The sequence below is a fragment of the Lycium barbarum genome, chromosome 6 (genome assembly GCF_019175385.1).
Source record: "Lycium barbarum isolate Lr01 chromosome 6, ASM1917538v2, whole genome shotgun sequence".
Classification (NCBI taxonomy): domain Eukaryota; kingdom Viridiplantae; phylum Streptophyta; class Magnoliopsida; order Solanales; family Solanaceae; genus Lycium; species Lycium barbarum.
Window position 1 is genome coordinate 107,490,546 of NC_083342.1, and position 14,196 is coordinate 107,504,741.

Here is a 14,196-nt window from a genome sequence, read left to right on the forward strand (position 1 = left end):
AAGATAGGGGTATATTTGAAAACTTAAATGACGGGAGGGGTATTTTTGACCCAAATTTGTAATGGAGGATATTTTTAGCCCTTTTCCCAAAGTAGAGGGGTATTTTTGACCCTTTACCCTAAGTTGTAACCAGCAACGGAGAAAGTACCTCACTTTGCTTTATATAACTCTGGATTTCTCCTATTTCAGAGTATTCCTTTAACAAGACTGGTACTAACACACTACATTCACAAACTTCATAACAATGGCAGTCCTTTTATGACCAAAACACAGAATTATGAAGATTATTTTCCTTTAAAACCACCTACTTACTAATCATCATCTTTTTGGGTTCCTACTAAACCATCTGTATGTACTCATAGTTCTTGTACATCTATACCACACTGCCTATTCAAGTTGCAGAATTTTCTTACTGAATTGTGGAATTAATAGTTCAAGGTTTAATAAACTTGATCACCAACTGAGATTCAAATGATATCACGGCTTGACTTCTGAGTGCTTTCCTCTTCAACCGAAAGATGAAGGTCCAACGCGAGCTTGACTATCTGGAATTGAGTTGGAACCTGAAAGCAGAATAAGGTTAACACCAACTTGAAATTCTAAAGTTAGCATTCTGAAGGTTACCAGTATGCAGAAGATTCGGTACCTCTTTCATGATCTGCTGGCGAACATGATTTTAGCCTAAGTATGTCTATAACCAGCATTTCAGATTGCTTGTTCTGATAGTGTGTCTGAATTTGTTCACTTGCTTTAACCAAATAATTTTCCTTCACACGAAATAAGAAAAAGCATCAAATGTGTGTAGAGAGCAGAACACATTTTCATTGAGAACAGAAAACTAACATGAATTACTGATTACAAATGCTTGAGAACTTACAGAAAACTTTGTCACGGGATCAATTCATGTAGTGAGCGTCAAAGCTGGGGCATTTATGGTTTGATCAGCAGATTCCAGTCCTGGGAACTGCCCTATATCATGTCCTTCAAGTGGCTTATATTCGTCGTGCAAACCAACAGCAAACTCATCTGAGCAAGGTCCACCTTGTTCGAAGTAATCTGCAATCTGCAGGGAAGAGCCCTATATGAGCTTGGGAATAACATTTCAGCTCTAAACATCATAGTGAATTCAATAGTCATCAATGGAATAAGTACTCCGTAAAAGACACAAACATGAACAAATATTACTCTGGTCTATATAGTATTGTAACTAGCAGTGAGCCAATATGCAGAATGAGACAGAACACCGAAATTCAGAGGGATTACTTGATCAGCAAGAGCTATGCCACTTATAGATGCAGCTTCTAAACTTGAGCCAAGTAGCCAATCACCGCATATACCAGCTCTTCCACGAGGATCAAAGATGCATGGAATTCCAGGAGTATTGGTTGGAAGAGCTGCACCCCTGCAAAGTTGTAAATTAACCGCTCTCATATGATTACAGATGGATAGCAGTAAAGAATTTCTTCGCAATAGATTTGGTAAAAAGCTAAGCAGAAAAATACTAAAAGGTAAAAAGGGATAGTGGCATTAACAGGACTGGCTCTTTCAATTTTTACAACAAAGCAACACACACATATCTTAAAATACATAGATTTTTTTCTCAGCATAGCATCAAGTCATGATCTTGGGTAACAATTGTAACCGAAACTCCAAATTCAACTGTTTATTCTGCTCATGTTCTTGGATAAAATGCCCTCAGTATTGCCCAGAACCTGTTTTTCTTTGTGAGAACAGCTTCAACTCCAGGATATCCGACATTCTTCAGGAACTATAATATAGTAATTAAAAACACATCCATTGCTATAAAAATAAGCAGCTTCAGCAGAAAAGCTGCCTACTAATCACACTCCACTCCCAACTTACACTTTGTTCGATTGTTGCTTAGAATGCCTAAGATTGAAAATGGAAAAGATGTGAATTTGAAGGATCAATCACCTCGTTAAATCATAATTTATGATTAATAACAATTAAGAGGAGTCTCCACCGCCCAAAAGTTATACAAAACATGTCGGAGAGGAGGTAGTCCTTCTGCCATTTCAGAGAAGGTAATGTAATTGAAGGTCGGTGCATGTCGTGCAGAAAATTCAATTCCATTGATCCATATATTAGAAGCTGAGAAGTGCAAAATGTCCTGAATAAGGATTAATTTGTATAGCTAGTGTAGCAGCATCTCTGTGCCATAGTAACAAATAGTATATGTGATAGGCCTCATATTTCAGTTTCTCATTATGCATTAAGCATTTGCGACAATAAGCATACATTCTGACTAGATTGTTCAACATAAATTCATACCATAGTTGTAATTTGGTATAAAATGGCCTTTGGAGTGAACTTTTTGACAGTCCTAGAGCCTTCTCAACATCCTCAAGCATGGCTTCCTTCACTTTCTCTGCCGTAACAGTTGGAATGCTTTCCTGATAAAGAAAATGTGATTATCCATGAGTTGCCCAATGCCGGCATTATCTGTGTACATGCACAAATACGCAACACACACACCATAAATAATTGACATACATTCTTCACCTGAAAGTTCTCTCACACTGTCCATGTAATTTCTATGTGGCTGCTGATGTATCAATTTACGACAAATCACAAAGAGTTAACCATCCCCTAAAGTGGCTCAGAACCTCCACTTTAACAAACTTAAAGATTGGAAACACTTCAAATATTAAGCTAATACAGCTGCCAAGGGCCATATAATAAAGCATGACTGATAGGCAGGCTATTCCAACTGAATTAACCATTGAATAGCATACATTTGGCCGACAATTTGGAGAGAGGAATTTGAGGTGCTTTGACGAAAAAGACAGCACCAGTTTGAAGATCAAATCAATTGAACATTTTTGCTTTCTTTTTAGTGTAAATTGGATTATGTAAATGATGAGGAAACACTAACAGATTTTATCAGTTCCTTGCATAATTAAGAACTATACTTGTGATTTTGGGATGGAAAAGAAAAAGATGAACTGGATTCATTATCGATTTCTACATACCCCTCTACTTTCATTTAATAGCTACTTGAAAGGTAAATTCGAGCAATTGAGGTTAATTTGGGGAAACCGTCAACTTAGGGGTATTTTTGTTAACTTTCATAACGGCAGGGGCATAAATAGCCCCAACTTATAACGGAGGACAAAACTAGCTATTAAATGAAAGTAGAGGGGTATTTTTGATCCTTTGCCTTAAAATTTATAGTTCAAATTCGTCGGACTTTGGCCAAACCCAAGGAACATCCATAACCATGGGAATGATTGCTAAAGTTTTGCTATGACAAGGTTATGGTATTTTTCTGACCTTGATTAATAGTTCCACATCGACATGTTATTGCGTTTGTTTATTCAGAAATACGGATTATTAATTACTGTTCAGTAACAGTCAACTTGCAGACAAACCTAGCCTATCCTGGTCAATTTCCAAGTGCGTTAAATAGAATGGTTTCTGATATAATTTTCGAACATGGTTAATTCTTAAATCTTTGTCCTCTAAAATAATACTGTTTGTTGACAGTTAGACCTAAGCATGGTGGACCGAGATGTTAAATCACTCTCATTAGCCAGTTTTCTATGCACATCAAAAACCTTCACTCTACTTACCTGGACGGCTGGACCCTATCAATCAATGAATAAGTCATTAAATCTAATTTTGCCAACTATACAAAGCATCACAATTCACCAATATTTTACGGCTGAATTGAAAGGTGAAGAGAACAAAGCTCTTAGAGATACTAGTAGTTTGAGCTTAAAATATCGTAGAAGATACCTGGGGGACTTTGTTCTGCTTTGCATAGGTTGCAGTGCTGAAAAATGTCCAACATTGTGGACCACTATCTGAACCTAAGAGTTTCTTAGTGTTGTTTGCCATCCATGAGACAGATTCGACACCTTTTACAAAAGCCCCTTCAAAGGGAAGGGAATCTGCATTTAGTGCAGTAGGCAGAGGATCCTCAAATGCAGCAAGAAGAGCCCATATAGAACTGAGTTCAAGTCTCTGTGAAAGATTATCAAAGACAAAATCATGAATTAAAACAGTAAAACAGGAAAGAAGATAATAAACTTACATATGCATCAATTTGAGAATACCATCTAATATAAAAAAAATTTATAAGGAGAATTTCAGCTAATATTTGCCAATACCTTCATTTGTCTTGCAATGAGAGGTAAGCCTGATGACGCAAGCAATCTATTTGCACATTTTCCTGGTGACATGGAAACAAAATACAAGCATACCCAAGGAGAAATCACAAATAAGTAACTGTGCTTTCTCGGGGCTAAATGCATAAAATTCTATCTACAGAAGCAAGACAAAATATAACTTGCACATAAACACAAAAAAATCATCAAAAGATGCAGGACTAGACAAATAGCAGGATGGATTGGCAGAGGTCATGCCCCCTCCACCTCCATAAATACTATATTATACATTTGTTTCTGTGGCTTTCTTTTCCAGTGGACTCAGAAATGGATATGTGGTTTCTTAATTTCCCTTTGGGTCTGATTTTAGGTTCTAGATTAATCATCATTTAATTGATAAATTTTGGTCTCGGTTAGTTTTGAAACAGCTTAAATGGTCCATGATCGTCGTCTTTTTCTATGTCAATATTTGACTTACCTTTTGATGGAGTTCTACATTTGTTTTCCGTACATAACATTGGTATCAAGTCGAATTGAGGAGTTCAGTAAAGCTTTGTTCTTCTTCTATTCCAATTAAAAAGTAATGGGGTCGGTTCAACTTTTTAACAATTAAAACCTTCTTCTCCAAAATTCTGATAATTATCTCATGGTAAATACGCATTTTAAAGAATTCCATGAAAGCCAACTTCTTTTCTTCAAACAAGCATAAAGCATTCTTCACATATGTTTTCCTTATGTGCACTTATTCTCTAACTGGCAAAAGTTCTCTTCTTACTGTTAACTAGAATATCCTCGCTACCGTCCACTCTCCACCCCCCCCCCCCCCCCAAAAAAAAACCCACCCACAACAAAATGATTTTTTTTCCTCATCATCTCTGTGATGCTGATCTACTCTCGAAATGGTATGTGCAGAATGTTGCAAGATCTTGACACCACCAGTTGCACTTTTTCTTTTAATAAGGTAAAGGTGGTTTTATTAATCAGTAGTTGCACTTACCTCATCACAGACCTTTTAAGATATCCATAATTCTACTGTTTGTTGGTGATAACGGAAACGATCTAAGAACGCACGCGACATCATGATGACATATGTATTCCTCTGATGTCAAATGATTAAAACCTCAAATAATATTTTTATCATCAAGAAAATCCCAAGGCTAGTGGCGCACGGTTGAAAACTCGGTGCATGATGGGTCCACCCTCCACCCTTCTTCACTTAAATACCAGACTTTTTTGCGCAACAGGGTTTCAACCTGTGACATAGGCCTAGCCAACACATCACATGCTACCCTCTTACCCCTAAACCAAAACCTTGTGGACCATAGAACCCAAATAATTCATTTTTCAATGAAACATGGAGATAGATTTACTTGATCAAAAGAAAAAGGGAACAGTGAGATAAAAGTTATGAGGTTTTTCTACTACATATAGGTTGAGTAACCAAAAACAAACATGACAGAGTGATACGGAAAAGATGATAAAATAATTTTATTGTGGAAGAAATTAAAGAAATAACTCAATGAAGATTTGTTTTAGCACCTCAAAATTTTGCTAATTTTTACAAAGGAAAGACTATCTAAAGACAAAACTCCAAGATAGATTGAAACCAATTACCATTATGTGCAATGACAATTGCATCAAACTGCCCACAAGGCTTCCCCTTCTCACTCAAGTGCCACGTCCCATTAAATGGTTCAAGCCCACTAACCCAACAAGGCCGTACAACACTGACCAAAGAAGTCTGCCAACATGTCAAACTTTAATAACATTGAGGGAAAACAGCACCCAAAAAGTGAGGCAATCAAAACAAAGAACGGAACTGAAAAAGTGAAATTTCATAAACATACGAAAAGCAGTGTTAAAGAATTCCTTGAGGATTTTAGTTGTTTGTAAAAGGATACTGGAAGAGAGTCACGTCACACCTACTATAGCTCAAAAAACACCGAATATTTCCTATCACATTGCGCTTATAGTTCCATAAAACTGCTCATTATAATGTACAATTTTTAAGTATAATACTTCTCCTTCCTTGGTAAAAAAGTATGGTAATTCTCCTTCCCATATTCATACTAAGCATGCATTCTCAACAAACAAAACTGACGGGAACTAACAGTTGCTTAGTTGAATGGAGGCATTATGTGAAGAACGATGTTTAGTATTACACAAAAGCTTACACACCTGAGATAGTAATGAATCCGCAAGTGGACGCATCCCATTGACCCCTATATATTTGGGAGGGGAAGAAGGAAATGGTACAAAATTCCCACCAACTTCAAGCTCACCAATTGTACCCTGCCATTCACGAACCAAACCTCTCTTCAACCAGTCATCAACTAGCTCAGCAAACTTGGGGTTGGTCACCATGAAGAATTGAGCTGCATGGTCAAATATCAAAGGCTGATGATCAATCATTCTTGTTCCCATTCTTCCTCCCAACCCATGCATTCCCTAAAGCAACTGAACATGATAAGATACAGCAGATGCATTCTTCTATTGTGAAAAATCATTACACTCTAACAAGAACTGCCAAACAATTATAGTAAACTGGACGGCACCAAATTTAGACTTTACCAATCGGAAACAATTTCCCAATATCAACAACGACAATCTTCTGGTTGAGGATTATGCCATGTTTAACAGATTAGCAAGTAAAAATTTGCATACATATTTAGAGAAGAAACAAGTGGCCAAGATAGTAAGTAATTGCTTAATTGAAATCCATTGAATGCAAAATGCTTGCCAATTGTAGTTTCGCCCTTTTCTTTATAACCGTGGTGTCCGGGCCACAGTTTTATTTTCGAATTTTCAATCTTGGTACTCCTATTTATTCTGAGTTGTCCACAGTGTACCCACTTCCTCACAACATTTCCCATATTTTTTGCACTTTCCTACTTAAAAGTACTTATGAAGTAATCTTTTCTTTTTCATATTGCTTCAAGAATCCAACTTTATGCTGGTTAAGCATTCAATTTCATTTAAATACAACTAAAAACTTCCACTATTACCTTCATGGATATATCAAAACGAAATGAAACCGCTAAACTGAGATGGAGAAAATCCTTCCAAGTTCCAGGGAAAGTAAACATTATCACGAACAAACTAAAAGTAAAGGTGTTCACATTCAATGTGAAATGGAGGAAATACACTATTTAAGTTATTTTATCAGAACTTCATATTCTAAACCAAATAGACAAGGAAAAGAATAACCAACCGTGTCGAAAACGGTAGAACGAATGCCTCTTTTCTCCAAGTAAAGAGCACAGGTAAGGCCAGACATGCCACCTCCAATAATCCCAACAACAGGATCCTCATTAACAGGTTTAGTAAAATTAACTTGTTCTTGACTTAAACTTTTCTTCAGAATTGATCTCCTTGAAGTTCCATGTCTGGGTTTGAATTTTCTTGGACTTGTGCTTCTTCTCTGTGTTGGATTCCTTGACTCCATGGATTCTTTATTGCTTGAGTTCATCTGAATGCATCGATTTGAGGAAATGGGCTTTGAAATTTTGGGCAAGAAAATGGATACATTTGGAAATCTTGATGATTTGAGAGGTTGGAGAAGGAAGGAAGAGGAGATGACGGGGTTGTTGCAAGTGCTAGTCATTGAGAGATTGGAGGGAAAAACGAAGGGCTCAGATATTCGACAAGACAACGTAGGATAACGCTAATGTTATTTATGTGTGGGTAAGCTGCTGTGTTAATGGTACTTTAGTCCTGTAAGTTTCTTCGTTTGATTGTTTAGTCCTGAAAAGTTTGTCTCTCAGACTCTCGTGCAACAATTTTTGGTTAGATAAAAGAGGAGATTCTTAACTTCTTATAGACATTTGTAGACTTATGATCTAAGCTAGCAACGGTTTAGCTGTATATTTGGTGCCAAGGAAAGGCAGGGGAGCCGCAACTAGATGAGATGTTACCCACGTTGATTGTTACAAGTATGAAAGTAAAAAAAAAAACACTAACTAAAAGTATAAAGAATTAATATAATTCGTTATCTAATCCATATCAAGTTTAATGACATAACGTAAATAACTTGAAATCCAAATATTAGCATCTCAAAAGGGGAATAGCACTAAAATTAACTTGAAAAGCACAATAACTTGATATTATGTGATCGATATGTATTAGAAAAGGGAATAGACTATAAACCTTGGCCTTCTTCCTTTGTTACAAAAATGTGCTATCAAGGTGGTGCATAGCCGTTTTGTGAGTTCCTGTGGAAAAGCCCATCAAACATTGAGATACAATTATAGTTGGCTAATTAAGTTGTAGAAGTTACAATTTGGTCCTTTTTGCTTGAATTATTTTCACTTCAGTGCTTCTTTTGTTAGTTATGCTGAAGATGTCAAATTGCTGATGACTCTCTAACAAGGAATATCATTTTGTAGAAATTTGAAGGTGTGCCATCTTTCTCTTACAACGTATATTTTGCAAAGTTTGTTCCAGTCCTCAATTTCGTGTCTTCATTTTTTCTCTTTTCATTAAACAAAATGCAACCACCTCTTGGTAGCTTATTTGGAAAAACAAATTATTGCAGAACAAAGGCCAAGTAAACATCTTTTGGTTATGTGTTTTTCTAGTAGCTGAGTGACAAAACATAGATAATTGTCAAGGTTTTGAATTTGCCTTTTTCCTGCTGTAAACATCAAGATAGTAATTGAAGATGACATGAAGAAAATAACATTGTTTGGTTTCTTCGCAAAATGATAAACATTACATGTATTAGCAGACAAACAGCCACTTATGCCTCTCAGATCATAACTTCATAAATCCTTTTATAAATGGAGAATATTACAATTAGTCCAACTATATCAGGGTGCAACATATCCCTCTTTTTTTGACACGGTTTATCTACCTTTTATTGCTATGCCTGTTCAGTGTGACCCTTGCAGAAGACCTCAGCGCAACGACAGACTGGTCTACCAGAGGCCTCCCATCCATTAAAACCGCGTTCCAATACCATAATATTTTTTATTCCCACATCATTTTTCGATTCAGCTAGATATTCAGCAAGCCTCCTTGCACACTTTGGTCCTCGAACCTAAAAAATAGCCATTGGTAACTCAATACGCTGACCAATATGTGAAAATCAAGAGATACAGATAGGAGGGTTCTTCTCCTGTTCTCCAAGTCTTGCAATCACTAAGAAAACATATGCGAAGGGAGCAACAGATTTCAACAACTAAATGAGCAGTTCTTCTTGAAGATGTAATATTCAGTGCAAGCTTCCAATTCCATTGACATATCACAAGAACCATATTATCCTCTTCCATTATGAAAGAATGTTTTCATAAAGAAAAATTGTTGTAGAGTGACTATAAGCTTAAGTTGAAGCGGAAAGATAGTGTCACAGCTTGCACTAGAGAGACTAGCATGTAGATGAGAAATCAGATAAAATACTCAGAACTCTCCTATAAAGCCTAGAATGTGAATTATAACACAACGATTTCAAAGCTCTAGAAAATATATGCACATTTGCTTGTTCAATTGGTTCGAAAAAAGAATCTCATCTAAGCAGTTATGTATTATTCAAACTGGCAATGTACAACATGACCTTTAATGTACTGTTCAAGTACTCTATCTATCTCCGCACTACTCTTAGAATAGGCTCACATGTGCAATTTCAAAGACCAAAAGCAAGAATTGACATAACATGATCCTTTAGGCTTTAAACTTTTAATGCTAATTTCACAGTTTTGAACGAGGCAAACCTTACTTTGGAACTTTATCCCCTACTTATAGATTTTGGGTTTGTAGCACAAATTGACCATCAGCTATAAGTTGTCTCTTTCCCAGGTTTAGTCCAGGCTAGCTACCCCGCAATATAACTTCATGCTTCTAGAAATCACAACCTAGCCTATTTCGACTCTCTATCTCTATAGTCTACCCTCATCTTTTTATATACTTTATTCTTAAACTTCTGGTTGTTGCTTCATCCACGAGCTTGACATATAAAGCCAAATTAAAATACATATGATGACCTGTAATTCTTGCACAAGGAGTCAAGAAATGCTTCATTTTTGCGTCTCTTTTTTTTTTTTTTTTTTTCTGTCGAAATGGATACACATTCCAAAGAGACCACTAGACAAGTTTTAGTATTGTAGCCTTACAAATTCACCTAACAATATAATTTAGCTTGAAGTATGCATAATGTAATTGGAAGAACTCACCAACACATTTAAGTTAAAGGTTAAATGGTGCAAAACAGAGAGTTCTCATATCTTATTAGAAGTGGTGCCACAAAATGAACTAAAAGCTGCGCAACACAAGCATCTCTGAAACTTTTACAAGGAAATGAGAGTGATGAACTGTAAAACTCACTGACAGGAAAAACTGTAAATCTATCCCAAAGTGTAAGGTTATAATAGTGCACAGTAACAATCTGAACAACCAGTAAAAGATTGGACTAATCTCATCACCAAAAAAGGGTGGGCTTAGGATTTTTTTTTTTAAAAAAGGAGTAATAGCTTTGGGACCAAATTTTGAATCCAAGCAAAGACAACACTAGGTAAATTCGTTACATAAGCCTAAACCTTGGACTAATCAAAGTGTGTGCACCAGTTATCCAAAAGAAAGCTTGGGATATTTGTGAGGACTCGAGGGTTGTTACTTCAGAGCAATTCAAGAAACAAAACCAGGTTATAGAGGTCTTTACCAAGGCATAATGTGCTTATCAGCAAGAGAAAGAGATATCTGCGGCATGATTATTTTTAATCTACTCTTTACTATACAACAGTCTTAAGAATTTTACTAAAAGAATTCAGAAATTTCTGATGTATTACTATAACTCAGGTCTATTATCATACTCTCTCTCAAAAAAAAAAAAAAAAAACTCATCTATGACCGTAACCAAATATTTCAGGGAAAGATCATTGGGTATAAAAGGAACATAAGCTTGGTATCAGGAAGGAAAAAATTAACAAGGAAGAACATATTCCATAGTTAGAGTTTCAAAACTCCATGACAGATGTGCAAGACTAGTAAATTGAAAGTTAATCAGCTTCATAGGGTTATTACACGGTTAAATCCGCTCTCTACAGCTGGTATGGAAGGAAGACAGGAAAAAAAAACATAAACAAGATCTGTAATACCATTTCATTTCCTGTAGCATAATCTGGAACTTGTGAAGGGAGGACCAGAGGTGTTCTTGGGGAGTTCTATACTTCTACTCCCCCACGAAGTCTCCTTTTTATCTTTTTGATCGGTAAAGGTATAATTTTATTGATGAAACAGTATTAAGATTTGTTGAATATGTACAACAAAATGAAAAAGAATATATTCCTTAATTAAGTGGAGAAGGGCAGAGGGATGCGCCCCCGAGTTTTGAAGGCTCCAGTTGGTCCTGAGGGTTGGCTTAGATAGATTTCAGTCATAAAAATGAGAGGATATTCCCTTAATTCAGAAGGGAGCTAATAAATTGTACGATGCTAGGGGTGTCTTCACTAAACTCCTATGTGCACCAAAATGAAAGTAAAAGAACACAGTTAAACACTGAAACTTGAGAATGCTAATGAGCTCTTTTCTATTCTCAAAACATCTTAAATTCCTCCACAGAATCTGAAATTCATATGTTTTAGCACTCATCGTAACAAGTAAAGGAAAGGGGGAAAATAAGATGGAACTCTCTAATTAATCTTTGCCTGCTTCATTCTGCATCTTTACTGATCTCAATATCTCTAGTTCCACCAACTGCAATAACTCTAAAAGTTATTTATCTGACTAGTAAGCAGTTGAATTCCTACAACACCCTCCTTCCCTAGTATTGGCTAATTCAAATCCAAACCAATAACCCATAAATATACCAATCAACTGAAAACCAACAAGGAAATGTGCAGAAACATGTAGAACGATGAAAGACACAACTGATAATCCAATCAGATACAACTCTTTAATCAAAAACTGAATCTAGCAAATGAAATTCCAAAAAAGATGTTGACAGATAACCAAATATGGATAAGGAAATAAGACCAGTACAGGATATAAGTTCACAATGCCATTAGCAGCTTCATAAAGAAATCAACCAACATCAGATAATAAACAAAACCCCAAAAAGAGAAATGTGCAGAAAACTATAAAATGATCAAAGATAGAACCAAAATCCAACCAAAGATAGAATCTTTAACCAAAAACAGAAAAACCCAACAAAAGAAACAGAAAGCATATCGAAAAACACCAAAAAGTGGGTAAAGAAACAAGAAAAAACCTGGCTAAGAGCACAATGAAACACAAGGGTATCTTTGCCATTAGCAGCTTGAATAAGACTAGGCATTTTATCAACAAAAGTGTCACTAGCAAAGTGAAGTGACCCGGCTATATGTCCATCATAACTCCTCTCATCATCCCTGCAAAATTTGAGCCCAAAAACAAGAAAACCAATATGGGGTTATACAGAAACATACATAAAGAGATCTGGAAGAATATGTGAGTTTTTGAGTATAACCTGACGTCAACGATGGCGATGTTAGGGCGGCGTTTGAGAGAGAGAAGCTGAGAGCCAGTGATGTATGTAATGCTCCTTGCCATAGCCATGGGTATGGGTTCCTCTTCTCTCTGCTTTGTTAAGCTTTTCCAGAAACAAGAAAACATGGACTAATGTACTTAGGAAAATTGAAGATACTTTTTCCCTTTAATATAACATTATCATAATACGCACCGACATTGGAAATTAACATCAAATTATGTTACTTTATTATAGTAAAATAATTTAATAAAGTACAAATATATTTTTAATGCAGGAATTTAGTTATGAGAAAATATATGTACTCCCTCCATTCATTTTTATTTGTTTAGTGTATTAAAAGTAAATGTCCATTTTTACTTGTTGAGTTTGAAAAATTCAGAGATAAGTTATCGTTATTATTAATTTTTGGGTTGAAAACTTCAAGAAATTGTTAGTGGCAACACAACTTTTAAAGTATGTTTGATTGATTTAAATTATTTAGATGATTTCTAATAATTAAGGGTGATATAGTAAATTTATCATTTTTTTAATTGTTAAATTTATCATTTTATTAATTGTTTTTTAAGGGTGTGTCAAGTCAAATATGGACAAGTAAAAACGAATGAAATTAATATTATTTTATGCAGGATTAGTTATTGATGTATTACTATTTATTTATGTATTAGTTATTACAACTTTTATTCTACATAAAATGATACCTAGATTTCTTATAACTTATGCGGATATTAACTATATGGGTTTCCAAATTGCAAATAAACACTGTATTAATTTATATTACATGAACAACTTATCTCCTAACTAGCTATCAAACATGATATTACTTACGAATGATTTAATACCTACATAACTCACCTCCAAAATAGTTTTGTCATCGACCCGAACTAGTTTGGAATTGAAGAACGGTAATTATTCTTCTTCTTTGCACTTAAAAAATGTTTCCTATCCGTTTGATCATCGATAAGGAGACCAACAAGTACCGTCCCATTGCGATTTCATTAATAAGAATACTTGGAGTTCTTTATATAGAAAAAAACTCAAAATAGTCTAGTATAAAATCACATTAATGAAAAAACGTAAGTAGACAGAATAAAAAAATATTTACATATTGTTAACAGGTAAATGCAGTAAACATTTCGTAGCAGTTTAATTAAGAGTTCTATAGTAAAACAACTTCTATGTATAAGGAACCTTACGTTCCTGTTTTTTTGCTAACAAATTCCAAAACGGTTACATCTCGTCTTCATCCTTATTAAATGCACATAAAAAATATACTAACCACTAATATACATATATATATATATATATATATATATATATATATATATATATATATATATATATATATATATATATACATAGATACACGTTTCTAGTTAAAAGCAAAATTTGATCTTAATTATATTGTATAAATGTATGATAAGTAATATTTTAAGCATATACACGATTGTAGTTAAAAAAAATATACAAAATATTGAGATTACACATGGTTGTAGTTCTTTTGACTATATAAATATCATGTAAGTAATATTTTGAAATTAAATTTATATTAGAAATAAACTTATACAAAATATATATCATGAATATGTGATTTCTTCTGTAACTGCTTTT

At 34.9% G+C, this 14,196-nt stretch overlaps 2 protein-coding genes across 2 annotated transcripts; both read right to left on the reverse strand.

Moving 5' to 3' along the window:
- Positions 1-423: 423 nt before the first annotated feature.
- Positions 424-7,981, reverse strand: LOC132645309 (uncharacterized). The gene is made up of 10 exons (XM_060362223.1): positions 7,342-7,981; positions 6,309-6,578; positions 5,745-5,871; positions 4,134-4,195; positions 3,760-3,987; positions 2,293-2,414; positions 1,264-1,402; positions 878-1,063; positions 647-767; positions 424-563 (listed from the first exon to the last, which is right to left on the reverse strand). The coding sequence occupies exons 1-8, from the start codon at positions 7,732-7,734 to the stop codon at positions 902-904; spliced, it is 1,503 nt and encodes a 500-aa protein (XP_060218206.1). The 5' UTR covers positions 7,735-7,981; the 3' UTR covers positions 424-563; positions 647-767; positions 878-901.
- An 810-nt stretch (positions 7,982-8,791) lies between these two features.
- LOC132645310 (dual specificity phosphatase Cdc25) lies at positions 8,792-12,733 on the reverse strand. The gene is made up of 3 exons (XM_060362224.1): positions 12,568-12,733; positions 12,331-12,469; positions 8,792-9,168 (listed from the first exon to the last, which is right to left on the reverse strand). Exons 1-3 carry the CDS (start codon positions 12,711-12,713, stop codon positions 8,992-8,994), a joined length of 462 nt encoding a protein of 153 aa, XP_060218207.1. The 5' UTR covers positions 12,714-12,733; the 3' UTR covers positions 8,792-8,991.
- Between the last annotated feature and the right edge of the window lie 1,463 nt (positions 12,734-14,196).

Bases quoted from the DNA above. Each gene is read 5' to 3' on its own strand.
- LOC132645310 (XM_060362224.1), bottom strand. From the start codon at position 12,713: ATGTTTTCTTGTTTCTGGAAAAGCTTAACAAAGCAGAGAGAAGAGGAA. The intron at 12,470-12,567 runs GTTATACTCAAA...CAAATTTTGCAG, and splicing joins ATCGCCATCGTTGACGTCAG to GGATGATGAGAGGAGTTATG. The intron at 9,169-12,330 runs GTTTTTTCTTGT...GCTATTTTTTAG, and splicing joins TTCATTGTGCTCTTAGCCAG to GTTCGAGGACCAAAGTGTGC.
- LOC132645309 (XM_060362223.1), bottom strand. From the start codon at position 7,734: ATGACTAGCACTTGCAACAACCCCGTCATCTCCTCTTCCTTCCTTCTC. The intron at 4,196-5,744 runs GTAATTGGTTTC...CCATGTCACCAG, and splicing joins AATTGTCATTGCACATAATG to GAAAATGTGCAAATAGATTG. The intron at 3,988-4,133 runs GTATTGGCAAAT...AATCTTTCACAG, and splicing joins TCATTGCAAGACAAATGAAG to AGACTTGAACTCAGTTCTAT.